Source organism: Mus caroli, unplaced genomic scaffold (genome assembly GCF_978045245.1).
Source record: "Mus caroli unplaced genomic scaffold, Mus_caroli_1 scaffold_10, whole genome shotgun sequence".
NCBI lineage: Eukaryota > Metazoa > Chordata > Mammalia > Rodentia > Muridae > Mus > Mus caroli.
This window is the reverse complement of record NW_028227265.1, coordinates 89,649,527-89,676,569: the sequence shown is the minus strand read 5'-3', so window position 1 is coordinate 89,676,569 and position 27,043 is coordinate 89,649,527. Positions and strand designations below refer to the sequence as shown.

General features: G+C 38.7%; 1 protein-coding gene across 2 annotated transcripts in view; it reads left to right on the top strand.

Moving 5' to 3' along the window:
- Zdhhc2 (zDHHC palmitoyltransferase 2) overlaps positions 1 to 19,902 on the top strand; it is a 59,326-nt gene extending 39,424 nt beyond the window's left edge. For both annotated transcript variants that reach the window (XM_085844010.1, XM_085844011.1), the window contains 6 exons: positions 1,637 to 1,769; positions 4,962 to 5,088; positions 5,450 to 5,542; positions 12,494 to 12,606; positions 14,263 to 14,335; positions 19,014 to 19,902. In XM_085844010.1, coding sequence (XP_085700136.1) covers positions 1,637 to 1,769; positions 4,962 to 5,088; positions 5,450 to 5,542; positions 12,494 to 12,606; positions 14,263 to 14,303 — 507 coding nt within the window. In that variant the 3' untranslated portion in view covers positions 14,304 to 14,335; positions 19,014 to 19,902. The remainder of the gene's footprint in view (positions 1 to 1,636; positions 1,770 to 4,961; positions 5,089 to 5,449; positions 5,543 to 12,493; positions 12,607 to 14,262; positions 14,336 to 19,013) is intronic.
- Positions 19,903 to 27,043: the final 7,141 nt, after the last annotated feature.

Genomic DNA, 27,043 nt, shown 5'->3' with positions numbered 1-27,043 from the left:
TTTGCTTCCATGGTTTGCTGTTGGGTTTTTGTTTGTTTGTTTGTTTGTTTGTTTTAACCTGTTGTTGATTTTGCAAGTATAAAATGATCTTTATACATACTGATGAAGTGCTGTCTATTATTTCTCAGTGAGACTGATGTGTCTTATGGAGAAAATACATGCTTTATCCAGACATTAATTATAGTGCTGTTGTTCAGAATTTTCATATCAATAAGTCAACACACTATGTTAAATAAGGGGCATTCAGGCAAAACCCACATCAAACAAGGTTGTGAATTGGTCAGTAGATGCCTAAGGCACCAGGAGAAGAGAAAACCAACCCTGTATTTCCTCAGGGTCCTGTACCCATGAATCTAGTGTTCAAGGAAATCTTGTACAGCCTTTTAAACTATTACATCCTGGTAATTCAGCTGTTTTTTTAAATTACTTTTGCACTATATATTCTGAAACAAAGCAAAACAAAATTATGGAGTATGAAACAATGCAGAAACATTCCTGCTGAGTATGACACATTGGTAAGAAAGCATTCTACTCCTTGCCAGGATTGCTTTCTCTCTGAATTTTCTTTTATTTTTGATAAACTCTCTTTTATTATGGCAAGAATTTCTGAATTGCTGGGTAGTTTATATGAGATTTAAACCAAATTTAATACTAAAGAGCTATTGAATGCCTACTTTGTGTTGGCCCCATTGCTAAGTAACAGAAAGGCACAAGTGAGTTGGTGTGTCTCTAGCATTCGAGGATACTTCTAGTCTCCAGTTGATCCCTAATGCTTGTCTACTATAATCTCACTGCCCTCTATCCCGATGGGCAGTTTTCTTTTCAAACCCGGAGCGCATGTGAACAGAAAACACCAAAGTCTCTGTTGTTCAGAGCTTACTGTCAAAAGCTGCCAGTTGAGGTCTTATCATCTATATCAGTGGCAAGTACCACAGGGAAATGAAACACTGTGGTCATGCCAGAATGGGAGGTTCCTAGAGTATCTGGTGCTTTGCTGAAAGTCAGCCCCCCCCACCCCCAGACGTTCATTCTTGAGTCAGTTCATCTCTCTTGGTTTTGCAGGGCTGGCTGGTTTCAACCCCCGGGTATTAAAAGTATTTCAGACTGGTCTTACTAATGTTGATCTTTTCTGTAATGTTCTTGCCAGAGCTTGAAGCCTTATTGTGGGGGGTGTCTCCCGTATTCTTTTAGTTGATGATGCTGTTATTTATAATAATCTGAAGTATCAATGAGAATAGGAACTAAATTTTGCCAACTAACCTTCATTTATCTGGCATTATAATTAAAAATTATTTAAACATTAATTAATATGAAGCATGCTAATAATATGTTCGGTTTCTTTTCTCTTGTTTCCTACTTCTATGGTTTATGCTGCCATGTTTTTTTCCCGGAATTTGATTTGGTTATGCAAAGCAAAATAAATATTCCCACTTTAATCTTTTCTGGATAGATGTTCATGTACCAATAAGCCTTTAATTTAATTCAAAATGAATATTTACTTTTCTCCTTAAAATTTAGCATGAAGCTATGTGTCATTTTCTATTTCTAAATTATTTAAACAATCATATTAGCTAATAATTGTAGAGGAGCATTCATCCCACTGATAAAACATTTTGTTTTCTGCCTTTCCTTACAGAATGGTCTGCCTGATACTCAAGCCAAGTTCCATATTATGTTTTTATTCTTTGCTGCAGCTATGTTTTCTGTCAGCTTGTCCTCTCTGTTTGGTTATCATTGCTGGCTAGTCAGCAAAAATAAATCTACTTTAGGTGAGTATCCAATTATTATAGAAAGCAAAATTTTAAATACACATGTAGTCATTTACAGAAAGTTCTCATATACTCATAAGTCATCAACCTGCTTTGAAATAGAAAAAAAAATCTTATTTGCTGTGTGTTTTGTAATGTCTCACAGACACATTTTCGTTCTTTCATATACTGACTGACTGTGCGTGGTGTACAAAGCAGGATTTATACTGAGGTGAGGACAAGGGAAAACAACCTGTTGCGGAGCACAGAGGCAAGATTCAAACATAAAAGTAATTGTAAAATTCAGAGTGCTTTGAAAGAAACAAACAGGCCATGATGTGTGACAGAAAGGTTGGAGATGGCGCCATTTTGTATGAGTTGTCAAGGAAGACCTCACCACACTAAGGAATATTCATTTTGAAAAGTTAACCATTGAAACACTGTAGACACAAAACAGAGTCTGTTAAGCTTCACTGTAGGAATACATTTTTCTCAACCTACCTTAATAAGCGACCAACCTCCCCTCTAGCCCACCACCCATTAGAAGTAATGGAAAAGATAAGTTATTCGAACACAGAGCAAGTAGACCTGTTTAGAAATAGTTCTTTGCAGACGAGCCCAATATTCATTGTCAGGATATCAGCAGTTCAGTCCAGTAGCAAACACCAAATATGAATCAGCGGCTGCAGTCCAATCCTCTTGGCAGTCACCACACACAACCCAGCAAGGGAAGTTCAATCCAGAAGAAACCGAAAGGCTTGCCAACCTGCCTGAGGCCACAAAAGTGGCAAGAAGCCCCAGGAACCTCATGAGAAGTTCTTTGTTGAGTTTCTCTCTATGGTGTCACCACAAGCAGAGCTCGGCAGCAAGCAGAGCTCAGCAAGGCAATGTAAGGCAAACAACAAAAGTTTCCACTTTATAGACAGTGATGGCTAGTGTTAGTTGTTAAACAAAATCTAGAATCATCTGGGAGATGGGTCTCTTAGCATGCTTCAGATAAGAGGGCTGGAATTATCTCAATTACCTTACTTAAGGTGGGAAGACCTACCTACTGTGGGTGACATCATTCTCTGCCTGGGATCCTGAACTGTATAGATGGAGAGACAGAAGAACAGCAAGCATTCATTGTTCTCTTCAGCTGAGGGTGGATACAATGTAACTATCAGCTTCAAGGTCCTGCCAGTGCAGATTCCCTGCCTTTATGTTCTATAGCCTGCAACCGGAGCCAAAGAGACCCTTTCTCCCTTAAGTTGCTTTCATGGAAATATTTTATCACAGCATCAGGAAAAGAAACTAAGACATAAGGCACGAAGCAGGCTTGTCTTAGGGTTTCTATTTCTGCACAAAGCAACAGGACCAAGAAGCAAGTCGGGGAGAAAAGGGTTATTCAGCTCACACTTCCACATTCTTGTTCATCACCAAAGGAAGTCAGGACTGGAAGAACTCAAGTAGGGCAGGAACTGGGAGGCAGGAGCTGATGCAGAGGGCATGGAGGGATGTTACTTACTGGATTGCTTCTCCTGGCTTGCTCAAGCTTGCTTTCTTATAGAACCCAGGTTTACTAGCCCAAGGATGTCAGCACCCACAATGGGCCCTCCCCTCTTGATCACTAATTGAGAAAATGCCTTACAGCTGGATCTCATGGAGACATTTCCTCAAGGGAAGCTCCTTTCTCTGTGATGACTCTAACTTGTGTCAAGCTGGCACAAAAACAAAACAAAACAAAACCCAGCTAGTACAAGGCCTCAGAGGGAAAGGCACACCTCCAAATGTCCATTTTATAAATGAAGAAACATCTTAAACTGGTAACTATGTATATATTGTGAGGAACCAGTAAAAGGAGAAGAGAGTAAACAAATCCAGCAGAGGGGAGGAGACAGTGAAGACGGGAAATAATAGTAAAGGAAGCTATAGAAAAGAAATGAAGCCAATAACTGTCATTTTTTAATATAACTAATTTGATGAGGTTTAGCTACAAAAAAAAGTAAAACAGGTATTACCAAAGTTAGAGGTGAGGGTAGCATTATAACCGACTTCACAGGTATGAAAGGATGTTCAAAGGATTGTGGGAAACTCTGCCCTTTGGAACAATGGTTGGTTACCTCAGTGTGATGAAAAATGACCAGAAACAAAGCACCACCCTGACTGAGAGATAGCAAGGCTGTGTAGGCAAGACCCTGTCTAATGGAGACATTTTTTAAAACATGAACATCCAGGATCAACAAAGACTTAAGGTCGCATAGCAAGCAGCATGTTTCTTAGTATCTGACCTTGCATGTTAGATTCTGTCTCCAAAATGATGGGCAAAATCTTTATACTTCTAAATGTATTCATATCCTAAAGTTATGATTTTAGAATCTGCTTTTCAGGGTTGTGACAAGAACATTAATAGCCTCACAGCCACGTCTTCACTTGTTACGTGACGGTGGGCAAGTCTAATGTCTTTTTGAACCACAGATACGCAAAGCGGACCTAACCAGATGTATCTGGTTTGGGATTGGATTTTTGTTTGGGCAAGCTGGCTATAAAGTACATTCTTGGGTCAACTGGAAAAATTATGATGAGACAAAAGTTTCAATGAAGTTAAATTTTTTTTTTTTTACTTTAAGATGTTATTGCATATAAATACACTTACATTTTGTTTAAAAACATAGATTTAAATATTTCAATATTATTTAGTCCATCCACCCATTTATAGTCAGAAGACCTATAAGCTGGACTGGAAGGGTAGGTCAATGGTAAAAGTCACTTGCCACAATGGCTGATAATCTGAATTCAATCCCCATATTCCATATAGAGGTAGAATGGGAAGCCTCTCCACAGAATTGTCTTATGATCTCTACATGCACACACACAAACACACACACTAACATGCACACACACAAACAAACACACTAACATGAATAAAATATAAATCTAGATGGTGTAATTTTTAGTTTATTTGTTCATTTTTATTTTCTAATTTTCTTTTGTGTGCTTGTACTCTTATAATAGTGAAAAAAATTAAAGCAGACCTATTTATTTCTTAATATTTTAAGCCAGAATAGACAACCTCTGTTTCAAGGCCATGTACAGTACATGACAACTCCCGAGAGACGACCCACCAGTTGTTGGAGTTCCCCCCACCACATACACACACACACTTGTTTTGGTATTAGGGCTTGCTAGTATATAAATTCTGAATTTAAAGTATTGCTTCTCTGTTCCTTTTAGAGGCATTCAGAAATCCAGTATTTAGACACGGAACAGATAAGAACGGATTCAGCTTGGGTTTCAGTAAAAACATGAGACAAGTTTTTGGTGATGAGAAGAAATATTGGCTGTTACCAATATTTTCAAGGTACTTTGTTCTGAAAGTTTTCTTTTAATTTAAATTAATAAAAGTAAGCAAACAAAAGGCAGAGTTAAATCTGTTGTTTTTCTTCACAGGGGTGGCTAGAGCAGTGCTTCTCAACCTTTGGGTCCTGACCCCCTTTGCAGATGGAATGACCTCATAGGGGTCATCTATCAGATATCCTGCATAATAGATGTTTATATTAGGATTCGTAATAGTACCAAAATTACAGTTAGGAAGTGACAACAACATTATTGTATGATTGGGGGGGGGTGTCACTGCACTATGAGGAACTGTATTAAAGGGTCACAGCATTGGGAAGGTTGAACATTTTTCTTTCTCTCTCTCTCTCTGTTTTTAATTACAGTCAAGGTGATGGCTGTTCCTTTCCAACTTGCCTTGTTAACCAGGATCCTGAACAACCTTCTACTCCTGCGGGACTAAATTCAACAGTGAAAAAGTAATGCTCCATTTTTTTTTTCTGTTTTATTTTCAAGTGATGTATTTTATTCTGTTGTCTCTTTTGGTTTTCTGTTCCTTTGAGAAAACTATGTTAAAGGTGAAGGAAAAGCCAGGCAGTGGTGGCACATGCCTTTAATCCCAGCACTTGGGAGGCAGAGGCAGGGGGATTTCTGAGTTTGAGGCCAGCCTGGTCTACAGAGTGAGTTCCAGGACAGCCAGGGCTACACAGAGAAACCCTGTCTCCATAAGCAAGCAAACAAACAAACAAAAAGATGAAGGAAAATGTACTATAATGGATTCCACTTTTAATGATGGAGGGAGACAGTGGTAGAATAGACAGGATACATAGTTTCAATTACATTCATATAATTCTGTTCCTAAGAAAACAGTTCTTGGGCTGGTGAGATGGCTCAGCAGGTAAGAGCACACGACTGCTCTTCCAAAGGTCCTGAGTTCAAATCCCAGCAACCACATGGTAGCTCACAACCATCCGTAATGACATCTGACTCCCTCTTCTGGAGTGTCTGAAGACAGCTACAGTGTACTTACATATAATAAATAAATAAATCTTTAAAAAAAAGAAAACAGTTCTTAAATCTCTAGACATTTTAGTTGAATAAAATATATCATGATATTTGGTTGTGAGCCTAGCATTTAATGACTGAGCCATCTTTCCAGCCCAAAATATGTTATGACATTTGAAAGGTAGTGTTTAAACAAATAATGTAATTCAAAAGCCCTTCTCCTCTGCTCCTTCCTGTATGAAGTCAAGGTACAACACCCTCCTCTCACCCTCTGGGCTTTCCTCTGTAGTAATGTTTATAAAGGTGAAATTCCTTCAGTTGGACCTTTGGAGATCAAAAGGACTCCCAGACATCCATTTGATAGTTCAGGGGGCTCTGGAAGGCCTCTAAATGCTACTTGAATTCACATGTGTGCTTGCAAGCATATGTGCACGTGTGCCTGCATGTGTGTCCGTTTTATGTTTTCCCAAAGGAAAGGGAAAAGGGTTTAAACATTCACTGTGTGGAGACTTTTGCTCCAGCTTTAAGATTGTTTAGATTCTAGTCTATCAAGGACAGAAACATAAAGATTGAAGTTTAATTCTGGCTTTCCACTAATTGGAGAAAGAGAAAAAGTAAAAAAAAAAAAAAAATTCAAGTTTTATAGGAATTCTCTCTCTCTCTCTTAAAGAAACATGGCTGTATCCTTTTCTTTTAGAAGGAAGCATATGTCTAAATGTGAAAGTTTTAAGAGATTTGTTTAATTTATTTGAGTGTTAAGTGGTTTTCCTGCATGTATACACGTGCACCACATACTTGCCTGGTACCAAAAAGACACAAACAGGAGTTAGATTTCCTGGAATTGGAGTCACAGACACAATTGTGTGAGCCCCCATGTATACGCTTTAAACTGAGCACAGGTCCTCTACAAAAGCAGAGAGTGTTCTTCACTGCTGAGCCATCTCTCCCAACCTTATATAGGAATTCCTAGCAGTTTGAAATATTAATTTTTATATATTTGTGAGTAACAACATATTCTGTTTTTTAAATGAAAGTCAGTAACAAAAGCACAAGCATGATGTCATTTATAAAACTTTAGAATTCTTTATAAAATTTTAGAGTTAGTCTTCATTTCTATAATTTAGTTGTGCTGGGCCACTTACCCTGTGAATATTTCATATTGATTACAGTGCTTTTTCCTATGGTTTCTGGAGTGTTCCCAGGATTATTTGCAAGACTATGATTTTGGCAAACATTCCAAAATCACATTAAGGTTTTAAAAGACTTAAAACATGAGGGCTGGAGAGATGGCTCAGTGGTTAAGAGCATTAGTTACTCTTCCAGAGGTCCTGAGTTCAGTTCCCAGCAAGCACGTGGTGGCTCACAACCATCTGTGATGAAATCTGATTCCCTCTTCTCGTGTGCATGAAAACAGATTACTCATATACACAAAATAAATATATCTTTAAAAAAAGACTTAAAACATATTTGTTACCCGATCTTTAGTGTGAGATAGGTACAAGTCAAATTCTGCCCATTAGTGAAAAAGCTCTTCTGATGTGTTTCACATTCAAAGGCATCAGTCACTTCCTGGGTCAAACTTTATGTGCTTTGGCTCAAAAAACTGTACACAGTTAAATGTTAATGGATTTTCCTATACATCGATGAAAAAAAAAACTGAGCTCTAATAAATTATTTAAGATATGTTTTCAAAGTTTTGCAAAATTTAATAGTAGATTACATTAATATTATTGACCCTCTGTTAAGTGGTTTTTGAACGTTAAGAATGTATAGGTTTTAGGAGCTGCGTGGTCTCAGTCTTTAAAGTGCTCTAGCAGTGGCTCTCAACCTTCCTAATGCTGTGACCCTTTAATACAATTCCTCATGTTGTGGTGACTCCTAACAATAAAATTATTTTGTTGCTATTTCATAACTGTAATTTTGCTACTGTTATGAATCATAACATAAATATCTGATATGCAGGATGTCTGATATGCAACCCCAAAGGGGTCATGACTCACAGGTTGCGAGGACTGGGGAAAATCTTACTTCTGACAGCATTTCCCTGCTGAGTGGACTTGAAGTGATTTGTACTCAACAGGCATTTCTTGGCTTTCATTTAAATGTTGAGGCTGAATTTGAACAAGTAAGGGAGAATGTAAGGCCAGACAGGGATATTGAGCAAACTCAAAACTAGACTGGCTGGTAGTGGTGGCGCACGCCGGTAGGATTTGCTGAAGGAGGCAGAGGCAGGAGGATCACGAGTTCGAGGCCAGCCTGGGCTACACATTTTTGGGCTGGTGAGATGGCTCAGCAGTTAAGAGCACCGACTGCTCTTCCAAAGGTCCTGAGTTCAAATCCCAGCAGCCACATGGTGGCTCACAACCATCCGTAACGAAATCTGATGCCCTCTTCTGGTGTGTCTGAAGACAGCTACAGTGTACTTACATATAATAAATAAATAAATAAATAAATAAATAAATAAATATTAAAAAAAACTAGACTGACCTACACCAAGAGACTACTTGAAAATCAAAGACCAGAGATATAGTTCAGTGGTAGAACTTGGGTATGTTGTATATGTGCAAGATCACAAGGTCCTAGAACTGATTCCTTAACACTTTAACACTGCAGAATTATATATATGTATATTTATACTACTTATATATTAAAATTTTTCCTATATATGCATGAATCTTTTCTTACCACTTGCAGTTATATGTGTGTGTGCATCTCACACACACACACACACACAGGCACACACACACCATTGTTTACCACCTTCATGGCTGCCTTCCTAAGCTAGGCCATCATCACTTTGTTATGGTCTAAGAATCACTGTAGGAAGACCCCAGATTCAAATAGTATGCAAAGAAAAAGAGAGTTTATTCTGCACAAATTACCAGCTTACAGGGATCAATCATTCATCAAAATGGTGATGACCTGAGGGGCTCTCAGGCCCCTTTTTATGCAGGGATAGGGGAATTTTCCAGAAGAATTAGATGACCTCTAATATGATTGGTAGGTGGCAAAGCCATGACATGAGTACAGTTCTGATTGGCTACTATTTTAGTTTCATTCAGCTTTGATTGGCTAATATGTAGGATTCACTATATTTGGTGAGAGCTTGAAGAAGTTGAATAATCAGCCTTGTTCTTGGCTGGTTATCTCCTCTAGTTAGGTGTCCAGACTTATTCTCCCTAAGTCAGGGACATCACTGATCAGTGGCCCATTGTCAGTGGTTTCTTCTGAGGAGCCCAGTTTGCTTCTAGTGGGGGGAGGGGGGAGGGAGCAGGAATTAGTCCCATGGTTTTTATTTCTTAGTGGACCTCTCAACTTCTCCATAGATAATTTCATCAAGTTTCTAACTGTTCTTTCTTGTCCCTTTGGATTGTGTCTTCTCTTGCTTCTAGTTCTTCAATGGAGAGAGAGAGAGAGAGAGAGAGAGAGAGAGAGAGAGAGAGAGAGAGAGAGAGAGAGAGAGACCAAAACTAACAAATGTGCTTACCTGGTGTCTTAGTCAGGGTTTCTATTCCTGCACAAACATCATGACCAAGAAGCAAGTTGGGGAGGAAAGGGTTAATTCAGTTTACACTTCCACACTGCTGTTCATCACCAAAGGATGTCAGGACTGGAACTCAAGCAGGTCAGGAAGCAGGAGCTGATGCAGAGGCCATAGAGGGATCTTACTGACTGGCTTGTTTCCCCTTAGTTGTTCAGCTTGCTTTCTTTTTTTTTTTTTTTTTAATTTATTTTTAATTAGGTATTTTCCTCGTTTACATTTTCAATGCTATCCCAAAAGTCCCCCATACCCACCCCCCAACCCCCTACCCACCCACTCCCCCTTTTTGGCCCTGGGGTTCCCCTGTACTGGGGCATATAAAGTTTGCAAGTCCAATGGGCCTCTCTTTGCAGTGATGGCCGACTAGGCCATCTTTTGATACATATGCAGCTAGAGACAAGAGCTCCAGGGTACTGGTTAGTTCATATTGTTGTTCCACCTATAGGGTTGCAGTTCCCTTTAGCTCCTTGGGTAATTTCTCTAGCTCCTCCATTGGGGGCCGTGTGATCCATCCAATAGCTGACTGTGATCATCCACTTCTGTGTTTGCTAGGCCCCGGCATAGTCTCACAAGAGACAGCTATATCTGGGTCCTTTCAGCAAAATCTTGCTAGTGTATGCAATGGTGTCAGCGTTTGGAAGCTGATTATGGGATGGATCCCTGCATATGGCAATCACTAGATGGTCCATCCTTTCGTCACAGCTCCAAATTTTGTCTCTGTAACTCCTTCCATGGGTGTTTTGTTCCCATTTCTTATAGAACCCGGGACTACCAGCCCAGGAATGTCACTGCCCACAGTGGGCCCTCTCCCCTTGATCACTAATTGAGAAAATGCCTTACAGCTGGATCTCATGTAGGCATTTCTTCAAGGGAGGCTCCTTTCTCTGTGATAACTCCAGCTTGTGTCAAGTTGACACACAAAACCAGCCAGGACACCTGACCTACTAGACAGCTTCAGATCTGCCTTTGAAACATCTGTAATGTCATTCCTTCTCATTTTCTCATAATTTCCAACCCAGAGCCACAAAGACCTTGTTCTGTTTCTAAATTCTCCCAATTCTGCATTTTATGCCTTTGTACTTGCCAACTCCCCTCTATTCCTGAGCAACTGGCCATCATGGGGGGCAGGTAGGGAGGCAGCCAGGAGTCTCCTGTTATTGTGTAACTGAGGATGTCTTTAAACTTGTGATCTAGAATTGTAGGTGTCTGTTACCCCTCCCTGTACCTGAGAGTCCACGTTCAGTAACATTTAGACAACAAAATATCACTGTTTAAGGGAAGCACAGGAAGTTACTGATTTATTATTATGTCCAGTATTATTGTTCCTTCTTTGATGATAAAATTTTCATGAGTGTGAAGCCCTCATTCTTTGATACAATTTTACATGCTTCAGGTGATTATAATGATTTCATTTTTAAGGCTATAAAGTTAAGCTTTTATACTGTGTTAACTGCCATATATCTAAAATTTCTAAATACTTTCATTTCTTTCTTGTTGCTTCAACATGGTTATTGATTTTTTAAATTTGATAATTTGATATATTAAATAGATTAAAAAGAAGTAAATTTTTAAAAAGTATGCCCACACAGGCTTGTACCCATATATCATATATCTAAATAATCTCAATGTTTCTTCTTTAATTTTTCATATTTTAAGACAGTTCTTTTCTTTTAAAACATTGCCACACTTTATGAGGGTATTCTAAAAGAGTTTCTGTGCTAATACATGTCCCTAAGTTAAGTAGTATTTTATGTTTATTTTCTGTGTCATAAAATATATTATTGTGTAGCAGATCTAACTAATTTTTTTAAGAAAATTCTTTTTTTTTTCCTGATTCTTTTACTTCCCAAATTGTATATTAGGTTTCTGAAAACAGATAATATCAGATGTTTAAAAAACCTCCTGCAAGATAATGGCTCAACTTTCACTTACAAAAGGGCAGTAGTTCTTTGTTCTAGCTGAACAAGGTCACTCTCCAGACACAAATCTAATTTTTTCTTTGACTTTTCTTCTCACCGTCATCCTCATATTTCCTCCATATACATATCACTTGACAAAATCAATATATATTTTCTTAAGTTGATTATTTGCTATTATATGTGTTTGTGTGGTGTGCTTGCATATGTATATCCATTTCCATATGTATGTGGGTGCATATATGGGTACAGGTGCACATATTCGTGCCGGTATGCATGTGCATGCATATGGAGGCTGTAGGTGACATTTGGAGTCTGCTTTGATCTTTTGCCACATTATTCATCAAGACAAAGATCTCTCAATGGACTCTATAGGTCTTCGTTTTGACTAGCCTAGGTAGCTTGTTTGCTCCAGAGAAGCCGTTTCTCAAGTGTTCCGAGGAATCCCATTTCAGTCAGACTGCCACGCCCACCCGGCAATTACATAGGTCTAAGATGTGAACTCTGGATCTCATGCTTGTAAGACAAATGCTATACACACTGAGCCCAAATCCATGGCCCTCAATCTTATTTCAAAACCATTATCGTGAGAAGCTAGTATCACTTGGCATAAATAAAACTTAATAAACTGTCATCAAAAAAAAATGCTATTGCATGCTAACTAAATTATCTTGCATGCTAAAGAGAATATAGTGTTATTGGACCCTCAGAACATTTTCTGTATTCAAAATCGACATTTCTCGGAGTTGGGGACTGTCACGTTAGCATAACCTGGAATACAAGGAGACAAAACAGAGTGGTTCTCTAGTGGAGAGCCCAGTTTTATGCATTTTTCTTGTAGTCCTTGGTTATCATGGGTCTTTCCCAAGAGCGTCTTGCATTGCAAGAAGTCTGCATTTCATTTTTTTGAGAAACATTCAGCTGTGCTATTAAGAGTTGACTTGGGCTCCTGATTATTTTTTTGTCAGTCCTGAAAACCACCAGTTTCCTGCAAAGCCTCTGAGAGAGTCCCAGAGCCACCTCCTCAAGGATTCTCAGACCTGGACAGAGAGCAGCGCAAACCCTGGGAAGGGCAAAGCCGGTGAGGGTGCACTAGCTTTTCTTTTAGTAGCCTCTGTTTTTCAAAGGTAAAGGCGGAGGAAAAAGTCTGTTACACAGTTTCATATCTTATTGTGAACGAGACTCCCGTCAAACAGAATTCATCTTTACTGTGGCATGTTAAAAATGGTAAGTGATTCACAATACAAAGTATTCAAAGTGAAAGAACGCAATCAATTCAGAAATTTGAAAAATGTCCCCAGAAGAGGATCTTAAATTTTGTCTAGTTTTAGATGATCTAGAGTGATTATGTGATCACCTTAACTTCAGCTGCTTTCGACTTCTTCACCTCCCACTCCCCATCCCCCACCCCCTTTCTGGTGATTTTACTTATTTTTTTTATTACTTCCGTCACTGTAATCTATTAACAAAGAACAAGCAGTCGAGGTTTTGAACTCAGAAATGATTACCAAGATTGGTCTTTTAATGACATTTAGATTTTGGTTTTTTACCTTTGCGCTATCAGGGGTTAAATACAATAGTGTGGTTATAATGCAGGGGTGTGTGTATGTGTGTGTGTGTGTGTGGTGTGTTGAGTACAAAACCACAAACCTGTGATTAAGGTCCTGTTACCTAGAACAGTTCCAGATCAATTTTAATCACTCAAATTTAAACCTTAACTTGTTTTTACTTCACTCCCCTTCATTTTCAAAATTCACACACTGGTTCATTATTCTTTAAAGCACTGAGTGATTTATTTGTGATCTCTTTGGTATATAGTGATAGTTTCAACAAAACAGATAGTCCTGAGTAAAAATTCTAGTTAGTGTTTAACATCTGATCAGCCACAGTATCCCAAAATGTAAGGTTTCCATAGCAAATCTTAGAGTTGTTTTCAAAATACATTTTCCTCATGATTTGGTCTCCCTCGCTTTCAGACATAGTAAAGTAGTTCACTCTCCAGGCTGTGGGAAGGATGAGGCATTACCTACACAGTAATTGATGATACTTATTTGGCTTCTAAACACTAGTTTCCATAGAAACCAAAGAGTGATGCAGGGGCAGTTGTCAGGGAGGCTCACAAGTCTTTCTTCCAGGAAGAATTTATACTTCATCTTACAGTACACATTAACATATTGCTGATTTCTTGTTTTTTAATGTGCTATTAATTACTTGGCAGTTTAGGTTGATTTTTACGGTTTTTTGACTGCTAAGTCGAGAAGCTAAAGGGTGAGGTAAGGAAGGTGGGAAGGACTTGAGAAGGAAGGGAGAAAAAACGCTGCTTTCATCCAGCAAGAGAGGGGAGAGGCTGGGAAATCAAGTGGATGCAATGCCTGCTCCCCACACATCTTTCTTTCCTGTGGTCCCCTGCCTCCTTAGCTCTGTCTTCCCTCACTGCCCCTGCTCTGGTCTGGGTGTGTGTGTGTGTGTGTGTCTGTGTTTGTCTGTGTGTGTGTGTGTGTGTGTGTGTGAGAGAGAGAGAGAGAGAGAGAGAGAGAGAGAGAGAGAAAGAGAGGAAAAGAGTATTGATTTAACTAATACTGTGCAGTGTGTGAATGTCTAATGTGTTTCTATAAATCAAAAATGAATACATTATAAAAAACTTTTTGTTATTATTATAGAGGGCCTTTAGAGATAGAAATTTCCTGCCATTTGTTCAAAGAAGTCCAAAAAAAAATCTTAATTTATGTTTTTTAAGGTATGAGCAACCCTGCACTAACTATGGAGAATGAGACTTAGTTCTACAATCAGAATGAAACCACTCTTGTAAAGTAAGATGTTTTGATTTGATTGTTACACTTTATTTCTAACAGCTTCCTAGTTTCACAGAGTTGATAGTTTCCATGAGCAATATTTATTTTGACTGGCTTGGAAGGTATCTTACATGACCAATGGGATTCCACGAGTCATGTTGGACATGGATTATGGACCTAGCTTCCGTATTAGCCAGCATTTATGCTAACTTGGCAAGCTATAAAAATAAGTTGATGGAAACATGACAGGGATGGATCCTAAAACAAGCACTGTCTTACATTTTACAGGATCCCAGAATTAACTTTTCTTCTCATTGAGGGCATTGCCATCATATCCTCGACCATCTATTAGCCGATTCTTACTTGGTCTAAGTACTAGATGACTAAGTCTTGTCAGCACAAGCTTCGTCATCGCCATTTTGGGTCACTCACTGTCGGAACTCATCATTGGTCTTCTTTCATAGTTGTTCCTGTTCATTTTCTTTAAATTATAGTAACAAGTAAACTTGTGCTTTCCAATAAGTTTCCTTAAATCCTACCTTGTTTATAAACCTGTAGTTAGCACAAAGGGATAATAAAGAGTGCCTTTGAAATAAACACCTGTGCATCTACTAGAAAAGCCAGCTCTCTCCCTATATGTGCAACATTAGAATAGATACAATGTATCCATATATGGTATGCATGCCTGCAATCCTGGCACTCAGTAAGGAAAAGAAAAAAAGATTGCTGCAAGGTCATGGCCAACCTAGTCTGTATAAGGAGTTCTAGGCCAGCCAAGGCTACATGGAAAGATCCTATCTTCAAAGCATGTAAACAGAGAACAAGCACATTATAGCTAAGTTACACATTAAACATTATAAATACAACTTTATATTTTAAAAACTGCATTCTAAAATCATCTATTTTTAGAGAGACATGGGATTGCTGTCCAAAATAAAATAATTTGTATCAACATGAATATTGAATGTTTTAAATTTTTTCTTTGCTTGTTTTTGATGAATAACAGTGTAAATAAGGGTAAAATACAGAAGGGTGTAGAGGCATGTTCATTTAATCCCAAAATCTCAGGAGCAGAGCTAGGTAGAGCTTTGTGAAGTCAAGGCCAGCCTGTGCTAAGTAGTGAGCTCCATGTCATTCAGAGCTGCATAATGAGACTCTGTCTTGGGGGGGGGGGGGGCGGTGAGTACAAATTAAATTATAAGCTGCTAGTTGAATAGGGTTTTGGCTTTTGGAAGTCATGATCACTCTGAATATATGATAATACAATAGATCACACTAATTATAGCTATAGTTAGGAAGGTGAAAATGGAATATTCTGAATCATACTAAATTCCAAGTAGGTATTACTTAATTTCAAGAAAAGATCCTAAGAGTGGACCTGTGAGTGCAAAAATATGAAGTACTAGTTAATATATATAATATATTAGTAGTATAATATATATATATATATTTATGGTCTGGAGAGATGGCTCAGTGATGAAGAGCACTGACTGCTCTTCCAGAGGTCCTAAGTTCAATTTCCAGCAAGCATGTGCTAGCTCATAACCATCTATAATGGCATCTGTAGCCCTCTTCTGGTGTGTCAGAATACACAGCTACATTGTACTCAGATACATAAAATAAATAATCTAAAATAAAATAATAATTTAGAGAACATAGTTGTGTAAGACATAGGGTCCTCCAGATTTGTTTTCAGTATTTCAAACCATTTTTAGTACAGAATTTTCTCTATATTAATAGTGCACTTGTTTAAATGGCAACGCTGTTTCTAAGTCCCCTTTGTATTCTAATATTCTGACACCGACCAGTGTTGTGTTTGTTAATGACTAAGCCAAACACATTTCACAGAGATAGCATCTGTAGGATCTCAATATTTGATAGAGACGTAACTGAGCAATTAAAATTAAAAACCCACAGAAGCTTGATTTTATTACCTTTGAACATATAAAGTTGGTATTTGTAGCCAAATCACAGCAAAATCAACTGCACACACCTTTAAAAAACAAGAACAAAAACAAAACAAACAAACAAAAAACCACCAAGTAATTTTTTTACGTGTTTCTCATTTAAGTAACAACCATTGCCAGAAAAGTTTTTAAATTAAATTTCAGCCCCTGGCACCAGTTCTTTGAGGAAGGCAGCCAAGCAATGGGGTATGGAGTCAAGAGCAAGGCCAAAGGTTACCTTTGGCAATTCTTCTGTCTAGAACTTTTTGCTATTCTAAATTCAAAAGCCATTGGCTTCTGTTAACTAACTTCTGCTGCTCAGGAGCAGGGAATAAAGAAGAGGAATTAGCTTATTCAGGCTCTCCTTCAACTCAGAAGCTCTTCCACAGCAGTGGGGTGCTCAGAGTTTCATTAACTCTTTGTGAGCCAGAGTAAAAGGAAAAGAAAGCCATGCAAGCAGAATGAAAATCTTTTGCACATTCAACTCGCACAGACACAAACACATACACACACAAACATGTACACACACACACACACACACACACACACACACACACACACTGGTTGGGTCCCGACCATCTGTCTCATCAACTCCAGGAGGGTTCATTCATTCTAGATGAAAAAGAAGCCCCAACCTTTATTACTCAAAGAAGAAACTTCTACCTTTTTATTGCTGAGAGTAAGAAAAAGCCCTTTCCTTACTGTCATTCTTAGTTCTTATACTTGCTCAAGAGAATTGATTACATGGTCTTCCAAGCATCTTCATATTCCATAAGTTCATAGCAAGTTTTAAGACACCAATTCAAGTCATAAATTGAGAAGGAGTCACAGCAGAAATCTTTACATGTGTTTCCATTAAGACTAGTACCTGACTAAACATTATCTGTTACTAGCTCCATAAGTTTATTAAAAGCTTAAAACAATAATTCTGATGTCATAAGTTAGCATGATTTTACCAAGAAACAAAATCATCTGCTTTGTGTCCCACTAATTTTGAAGTTTTCTATAGGTAAACAATAGTTTATTTTTTGTCTTTGCACATACAATAAATTGTCCCTTCCCAAAGCAGACCTTTAGTTACCAGATAGTAGCCTCACAACTAAGCTAAAAGGGATGTTTTCCCTGCTCATACATGTGCTCTAAGCCTGCTTTCTTAACCCAGCACATTCGCCCGTGACCCATGAAGGTTTATAGAGCCCTATTTGCAGCTTTTCAGAGGGCTGGAAATTACTTGTATAATTTAGGAATTCTATAAAATCATTATCAGGAATTGTGAACTCATCAATGCGTCTATACAGAATTACTACATATCATATCTTTGTTGATCTGCAGAATATCTGCCCAATAGGGTGGGCTCATCCCCAGGAATCACTAGTCTATGTAATAGTGACAGGAAAGGTATATTAACAACAAGAGGCAATCCTGGGATGAAATCTCTGAAGGCCCTGCAATTCAGAGCTTACCCATCACAGCCATGCAACGTGATGTGCCATCTCCAGGAAACTTACTTGAATGCCTTTAGCCTTTCTTAGATGGCTCCTGACAAGGGACTGCTTGTTTGTCTTGAGCCAGGTCTCATTTGTTAGTCTCAGAACCATTGTGTAGACCAGTATAGTCTCAGGCTTCTAGAGATCTGCCTGCCTTTACCTGCCACTACCTTACCTGTGGTGGAATTAAAGGCATTCAGTACCATGCCTAGTGATACCACACTTTAAGAAAATAATTTTTCTTGCATCATGTCTCACATTTTCAATTCATGCAATACATGCATTTGTGGATCTGTGTCTAGTGGGGGCTAGAGAGATAGCTCAGTGGTTTAGAACACTGGCTGCCCTTTCAGGGAACCTGGGTCCAAATCCCAGTACCCATATGGCAGCTCACAACTGATTGTAACTCCAATTTCAGGATATCTGACAACCTCATACTCGTACAGACATGCATGCAGGCAAAGCACCAGTGCACATAAAATAAAATATAAAAAATTATGAAACTGTGTCCAATGTTGATGGACCTAATACAGATTGTCAAATGGTATCTCCTGTTCTTGTCTTTTTGGACTGCATTAGTCAGTGTTCTTCAGTCTTGGGAGAGATGCTGAGGATGGATTGCCAGGGCCTTATACATTCTAAATAAGCACCATACCATTGTGTTCAGTACCATACCGTGCCATGCCATACCATATCATACCATATCATACCATATCATACCATACCATACTATACCATACCATACCATACCATACCATACCATACCATACCAAAGTCCCAAGCCTAATCTGTGGCCTTTTCTCATTTCAGCATAATTTACAAATAGTTATATTTTTCCTGAAGTGTACTGTGATGCTAAAAACATTATATACCCAACCCTCCTTGTCGTGGAACAAAACATGTAAAAGTACTGTGATATCATGCGTATAAGTTTCCTTAAATTCCCCTCAACTCTTAAGACATTCCTAGTCTCCAACTGGCCTCAGAGAGATGAACAAACAACTTATCTCCTGGAACTAGACAGTCATACAGAAACTTTCATTGCCATAGGCCTACCAAGTCTGCATTGACAGTGCATTTAGTAAAAGCATCTGTTATGTGTGTACATTGGATTTGGAGGTCTGTATTCAAGAAGACAACTGCCACGCCTTGCATCATGGGAGTCAGTTTGGAACACGGGGTATGTGATAATGCAACAAATAGTGAATACATTGCTTGTTTTTGTGTTTAACATAGTCTCGTTGATTTTTGTTTGCTTTTAAGGTACCAGTGCTGTGGAGGAATGGAACAAGCTTCCAATTGGAAGGCACCATTTGCCAATTGTCCCTATATCCCTTTGACTAGATATGCAAATTTTGTCTTCAGTGATGGGGATCAAACACAGCAGCATGAAGAGTTTCAAGTAATCACCAAACTGATGCTTAAAACAGAACACTGTTTATTCCAATATATAAACTTCTGTAACTAATACAAATTACTATTAACCTTTAAAAGTCATTAAAAGGGAACCATTTTCTGCCAAAACCCGAGAATAAGTTTATGGGCCAATGTTCATTCGAATAATTGGGTTTTACAACTTATCTCATAATCCCATTATTCATTTGATATTCTGTTTTAGAAATTTTAGGTTAATCTTAAGATTTAATAAATTTCAAGTCATGTTATTATGCAAAGCTGTATTTGAGAGCAGGTAAGAAATCATCCTTGATTTTTTTTTTTTTTCTGATGTGAAATTAGCTTCCGATGAGAGAGCTGCATTGACTATGAACTCATTACGGAGGCCATGTAGCCTACAGCTGGTCATTTATCCCCTTGTGCAAGGTTTGAATTCCCGTTCTAGACTTTGTCTCCCATTGGAAGATTCAAATACAGATACTGAAGCTCAAGTTCACTGTTCAAAGCAATTGGATAAAAACTTTTGTCAGACTTACCATGGTGTTTTGACAAAGAACTTACATCAGAAATGTACTTTCATGTCTTCTCATTTGAAATCAGAAGGAACACATGCTAATTCTCTTGAAGATTGCCTGGCAACACTCTTTTGCTGGTTTGGATGTTATCAAATCTGTTTTTTTTTTTTTTAAACTACTTGCTCAGTGTTATTGTGAAAAGACTGAGTTTCTAAGCATTTCTGATAAATCAATGGATTATTCCTCCATATGCACCTGTGTATCATCTCTGTCTTTTCATCAAAACTATAATTGTCAATAGATATTTTTCCTCAAATGCCTATCCAGATTAAATTATGCAAATCATTTAAAAATGAGGAAGTTTAGTTTACCGTGAACTAAACAGCGTGCTGTTTAGAAATGTAGTTTAGGGTAAACTACGATAATGTGTTTGTTGATGCCAAAATGTTTGGCCTCAGTAAGTATACTCACAGAAGTTCTTGTGCCTTGTATGCACTATTTACAAAAAGGAAAAAAATCTCATTTTTAAAAAAAATCTGGGAAGTAAGTTTTATAAATTAATCATTAGAATGGTAAGCTGTGCCGTTGGTCCCTTTGGTACTAATTTTGAGAATTTCAAGTAGATTAGCTTTTTAAAAAAAAAATGGCTAAATAATTGATGTAAGCAAGAATTCACTACAAACGGAAAGACCTGGAGAGAATAGAATAATGAAAGATCCTTGCAATCACTCATCCTTGCTAAAAGCGTTTTTGAGTTTTGTTTGTTTTTTTCGAAACAGGGTTTCTCTGGGTAGTTCTGGCTGTCCCTGAACTCACTCTGTAGACCATGCTGGCCACGAACTTTTGAGAGTGTTTAGGGAGAGCAGACATCAGCACAGGTCATTGTGGGATCCAGGTGGGTGCGGTTCTGTGGATGAGGACAATGGTGCTTCCTCGTATCTCAAGCTTGAGCGTTTGATCTGACAATCTACTTCAGAAGACTCAGAGGATGAAGGATGCTCTCCCCTTTGTCTTTAAGCATGTTTTGGTCATTTGTCATTACCGGAAGTGCCAGACTGGAGCTCATAGCTCCTGCTAGAAGTCTTTTGGGCAGCAGCATGTGGTGTATTTGAAGATCTATGCAGCAGATTTTCTGATAGCACAGTGCTCCCTTATCCGTTTTCCAGGACAGGAGTCTATGAGGCATGTCCTTTTATCAAAGTGGTAGCTGGTGGGGCTGGGGGAGGATTTACGTTTTACCCTGGTAGGATGCTGTTATTTCTGCTCTCTTTAGGTCGTTTATTTACTTATTTTAAATACCTAAGTCCATACACCTTAGAGTCAAAATGGAAAAAAAGATTAAGAAATAAATTTTTTTCAGTATGTTGTAATGGTTACTTCCGTTTCCATCCAGTTATTTAACCTTTGAAGTTTGTTGGTCATTTTGTTCTAACTCGTGGAATGAATGATTGGGATGACTGCATATCTCATCAGAAGTACACTGCCACCTTGCCTGAGTGGACAAGCATCATCGAATAAATATGTCTGCATTCTGTACAGCATCTTAACTATTTCCCTTCAAACGATGTGATGGCTTCAGTAAAATTTGTGCAGACACACACGCATGCCAAATGTCCTAACTTATGTTTAAAATGGTCATTTCCATTTTCCTCGTTTTAAGAACTCTTTCCATATAGGCAACCGGATTTAGAAATCCTTCATTTAAAAATACTGAACAAAGGTTTCATTTATTTACATTACATCTACTGCCATATCGTAGAAGAGAACTGGCTTGTTCAATGGTAGCGCTTGCATCTGAACACAATGATGCTGCCTGCCAGCATTCTTGTTTTTCTTTCTGATATTCTCTAATGAAGAATCTGTTTGTCTTCATTAGCTACCTAGATGAAATTGCCTTGGCACTGTCAATACCATTCAAGAGAGGCTTTTGATAATAGTCTACTGGAGCTACTATTGGCAGAATTCATGCCAACGTCTAGTCCTAGCATGTCTCCCTGGAGGCAACTGGAAGATGAAGCATCACCTGTTAGTCATTAAGCAGTTCCGAGGACAACTGGAAATAGACTGTAAAATGTACATTTAGATGTCTATTGAAAAGTATGTCAACTGTTTAACAGCAAACTACCTCCACCAAGGAAATCAGATGCAGAGAGTTTTCTAACCAAGTTCATAGAAAGTAGCCTAATATGCAATTTATGTTTTAAGAAAATATGGAAAGGATGTTGTGCCATTATATTACAAAAGTCATTTTTCCCATTCTTAAATATGGGCAAAGTTAGTTGGCTGAATCTGTAGTCTGTATTTGTATTCTGTGTAAATATTTACAGATGAAATTAGCTATTTTGACACCTCAGCGAGGTTTTTTTGTTTTGGTTTTGGTTTTTTGGTTTTTTGTTGTTGTTGTTTTTGTTCTGGTTTGTTTTTGCACAGAAGCATATACACAAATCAATAAGGCGACTTACACTGTAAGGAATGGCAGTTTTCTCAGGGGAGCCTTTCCTTCTCCCCACCCAGATTGTATTCCGATGGGCCAATACTTTGTACAAAGTGACAAAACTAAACAGTGCTCTTACACACACACACACACACACAACTGCACACACACACACACACACACACACACACACACACACACACACACACACACACACACACACACTGTGTCTGTACATAAGTTCCCTTTGTGGAAACTCAGACTTCTTAAGTAGTTCAAACCATGAACCCTTTCCTCCCAGGGGTGGTTGCGTTATCTTGTAGTAGAGTCCTGGTTTGTAAAGTGGTCATCACTGACATGATGAACACGTGTGTTTCAGAGGCACTCCTGTCAATGGAGGCACTCCTGTCGATGGAGACACCGTTGAGAAGCACCTCTCAGGCACAACGCAGCATAGCAGGAGATTCTGAGATTATCTAGGTATCTGTCCCCCTGGAATCTGAGATGTGAGTAGAGAATGCTTGACCATCACAGAGCCCACATGGTAACAGCTCAATCTCTAAGCCAACATTTGCAAGATTCTTGAGGATTCCCTCCACAGTAAACCACTGCAGAGGTGGGGCAGGAAGGTAGACTGATTGGTTGAGCTACCTGCCAGTCATACAGAGCTTCCTGAGTCTTTACTCTTGTAGGGATGAGTTTGTTTATTTGTTTTGTTTTGTTATTGTTATGTTTGGGTTTTCTGCTTTATTTTTTCTTTTTATCAATGCACCCACTTCTCAGTTATTGCTCCATACTCCCATTAGTAACACCAATAAATACTCATTATTCAACAAGTTGGACTTGGATAAAGTCATTATTTTGGTCGTGCTAGGTTCCCTTACTGGGATGAGTAGATGTGTGTGGCTGTCATCCCAGGAAGAGTCTCTCATACAACAGAAGTTCATTAATACTTAGTAATTTATTTGACATATAAAGGCACTGATTTAAATTGAGGAGGACAAAAATGCTCCAATTAAAGACTAAATCAAAGGAACGACCTCAACCCTGGAAAGCTGCAGTTTCCGTTGGCTTTTTTCAGTTTTTAAAGTGATGCTTTCACAAGTTTGGATTAAATGTTTTTTTGTTGTTGTTTTTTTCCTATATTTTCTACCACTATTTATGGCTCCTTAAAGCACAATCTTAAAGAATCTTAACTAGCTTAATAAAACCTTTGCAAACGAGACAGTGGCAGCACATGCCTTTAATCCCAGCAGTTGGGCAGCAGAGGCAATGGATCTCTGAGAGTTTGAGGCCAGCCTGGTCTACACAGCTGTAGAGGGGCAAATATAACTCTATGCAGGTTAAAAGGCTTGAAGTGAACACCCTTAGGCAAGTGGAGAAGACAGGGATGAGCCCCCAGTGGCTGTAGAGTCAACTAAGGCTCAGGCAGGAGCACAGGAGTGTTTACTGGTTTTATATGTAGGTATGCCTGTGATGGTGGTGTAAGACAGCAGCTTACTGTAGGACAACTTATTTGCCTTTATGCTACTGAACATTTTAACATATTCAGAACATAATAGAATTTGAGAGTGACTGCAGTTCGGCCAACCAGGGCTTGTGTTCCCTATCATCAAAATTCATTCAAAATATTAATCTAGAATGAGATTTTACTTATTTTGGATTTTTTTTCCTTCCCACAGATACATAAATTACTACCGAACATGTCTGCTTCAAGCATGATTTTACTTATGCCATATTAATCATTTTTAAAAGTCATTTGCGAGATCCCATTCGTCTTTCTTTGGTTTCTTTTTTTAAAACACGCCACCTCATTTTTTATCATTTTTACAATAGACTAAGAAGAAGCTCTTTAACGGTTAAGTGCTCAGCCATACCGAAGACAGACATGTAGATCACTTCCAAAACTCAGTGAATATCACAGAAAAGGAGTTGGGAAGAACGTAAGCTGGAATACAGGGCAAAGGACTGCGAAATACTGTAGCTTTTGGACATGATACAGCCATTCCATCATGACTCCACAGCAGCTATAAAGAACCTTTAATATCTTTTAAATTTTAGGGGTGTGTGTGTGCTCATGTGTGTATGTGCGTGCACATGCTTGTGAACACCATGTGTGACCTCTGTGAAGGGAAGAGGGCACCTTGGACTTACCCAAGACTGGGTGTGTCCATAGCTAATCATAGACCAGGAAGCGGCTCCCTACAGAACTACTACAACTGATGGATTCTAGCAAGATGGGCCGTCAATGACTTTGGCTTTACTCACTGGGCATCCTATCAGGTTCACGGATAGTTCCCGACCCATGGTCACACAAACAGCCCTGATTACACTGGCCACAAAACAAAACAACATAAATGAGCAAAAAAGACTGCCTGGGAGGAAGGAGCAGAATGTGAACAAGAGAGGACAAAGGGCAGGAGGTGAGAATAATCAGAAGGCAGTAAGTTATTAAATTGCCAAAGGACATTTTAGAAACATTTATTTTACATTTGAAGTGTTTTTTCCTGTGTGTGCTTGCTGTCTTCAGACATTAGAAGCAGGAGCTTCTGCTCAGCCCCCTGGAACTGGAGTTGCAGATGATGATAAACCACTATGTAGATGCTCAGAAATAAACCCAGGTCTTTTGTAAGAGCAACAAGTGCTCTCAACCAGTGAGCCATCTCTCTCCGGTCCCAGTCAAAGAACAAATTTAATAACAGCTCTAAAAAAAAAAAAAATAAGAACTATAAAAATTCCATTGAAATTAAATGGATTTTGAAATACAATTTTCATTGCACTTTGCATCAAAATAAACAAAGAAAGTGAAGAACTGAAGAAAAACATTTCCAATGAGAATTTACAAAGAATATACATTTAATTTGTATGACTTAATTCTATCTATCTATCTATCTATCTATCTATCTATCTATCTATCTATCTAGGTTTTCAAGACAGGGTTTGAATTCACAGAGGTCCATTTGCATTTGCCACCACCACCACCTGGATTTTTTAAAAATTATTTTTATTGTATGAAGGTTTTAGCTATGTGTATGTCTGTTTGCCCACATGTCCCTGGTCCCCGTGGAGATCAGAAGTTATCAGATGTCCTGGGACAGTTACACACGTTTGGGAACCACTGTGTGGGGGTTGGGAGTAGAACCTGGGTCCTATTCAAGAACAGCCAGTGCTCTTAACCACTGAACCATCTCTCAGACCTTTAATATCTCTTAGTTTTTTTAGGCACATGCATATGTGTGTGCATGTGGTGTGCACGTGCAATCGCTATGCCATCTGTGAAGGTAAGAGGGTCCCTTTAAAGGGCTGTTCTTACCTTTCATCTTGAAGCAGGGTCTCTTGTTTCTGCTGCTGCTGCTGCTCCATACTCACTCCAAGGCTATCCTTGAGCTCTTCTTGCTGGGATTGCAAATGCACGCATTGGATCCAGCTCTTTACATGGACTCCAGGGGTTAAACTTGAGTTATCAGACCCACATGCCTAATAGTTTTACTCACTGAATCATTTCTGCCAGCCCTCATTTAAACTTTAATAGCACCTAGAGTACGGAACAACTTGGAAGGCTTCTGATTTAAAGGTTAGTCTTTGCTGAAAACTAACACAGTAAAGGTATTGTTTTGCTTTGTAATTTTAAGGCAAACTTGTTAAGGAACTCTGCCAAACTTATAATAAAAGCTGATAGCCAAAGTCGCTGCCCCAGTAGTTGACTGAGGATAGTTCTCATTCAGAAAAATTGCTCTTAACCCTACATTTAAAAATTACAACAAAAATCCCAGAGTGGTCATACATATCTTTCATCCCTGAACTCAGAAGATAGGAGGGAGGGGGATCTCTGAGTACATAGTGAGTTTGAGGACAGTCATAATTACATATTCAAACTTTGGGCTTTTGGGTTGTTGTTGTTTTTCCTTGAGACAGATTTTCTCTGTGTAGCCTTGGCTCTTCTGGATTTCACTCTGTAGACCAGGCTAGCATCTAACTCAGAGATACACCTGCCTCTGTCTCCCATGCGTTGGGATTAAAGGCATGAGCCACCACAGCCTGACTTTTTTTTTTTTTTGAGACCCTGTCTTCAAAAAAGGATAGAAAGAAAAGAATAAAAGTGTCTTAGGGTTTCTATTCCTGCACAAACATCATGACCAAGAAGCAAATTGGGGAGGAAAGGGTTTATTCAGCTTACACTTCCATACTGTTCATCACCAAGGAAGTCAGGACTGGAACTCAGGCAGGTCAGGAAGCAGGAGCTGATGCAGAGGCCATGGAGGGATGTTCTTTACTGGCTTGCTTCCCCTGGCTTGCATAGCCTGCTCTCTTATAGAACCCAAGACTGCCAGCCCAGAGATGGTCCCACCCACAAGGGGCCTTCCCCCCTTGATCACTAATTGAGAAAATACCCCACAGCTGGATCTCATGGAGGCATTTCCCCAACTGAAGCTCCTTTCTCTGCAATAACCCCAGCCTGTGTCAAGCTGACATATAAAACCAGCTAGTACAAAAAGTTAGTATTAAATTCAATGCGGTAAAAGTTGAATTAGAATTTTCGCTTGTCTCTAACTTGGAAGAGGAAGGATAACTACAAGGTTAAGCTCTTGTCTAAATAAGGTGTTCAAGGTCAGTCAGGACTACATAGCAAGAGCGGGCCCCAGACAAACATGGAAACAGAATGTTCTGCTTGGCTCAAAACTTCATAGAATCCGTGGGTAAGCTCATGAGAGTCAGTACAGTGAATTGTTGACATGAAGTTCCTGCACAGCATACTTGTCTGTGAAGTACCCATTGGTGAATGAACACTTGCATGTTATAAACTCCTAATATTTCACAAGTTTTATAAGTCTGGCCAATTACAACATTTCTGTTTACCTTTATCATAGATTGTAGTACACCCAGGAGATTGTACTTTCTTATACCGACAATGGGTTATGAGCATCTTTCAGTTAATTTTTTAAAAAATT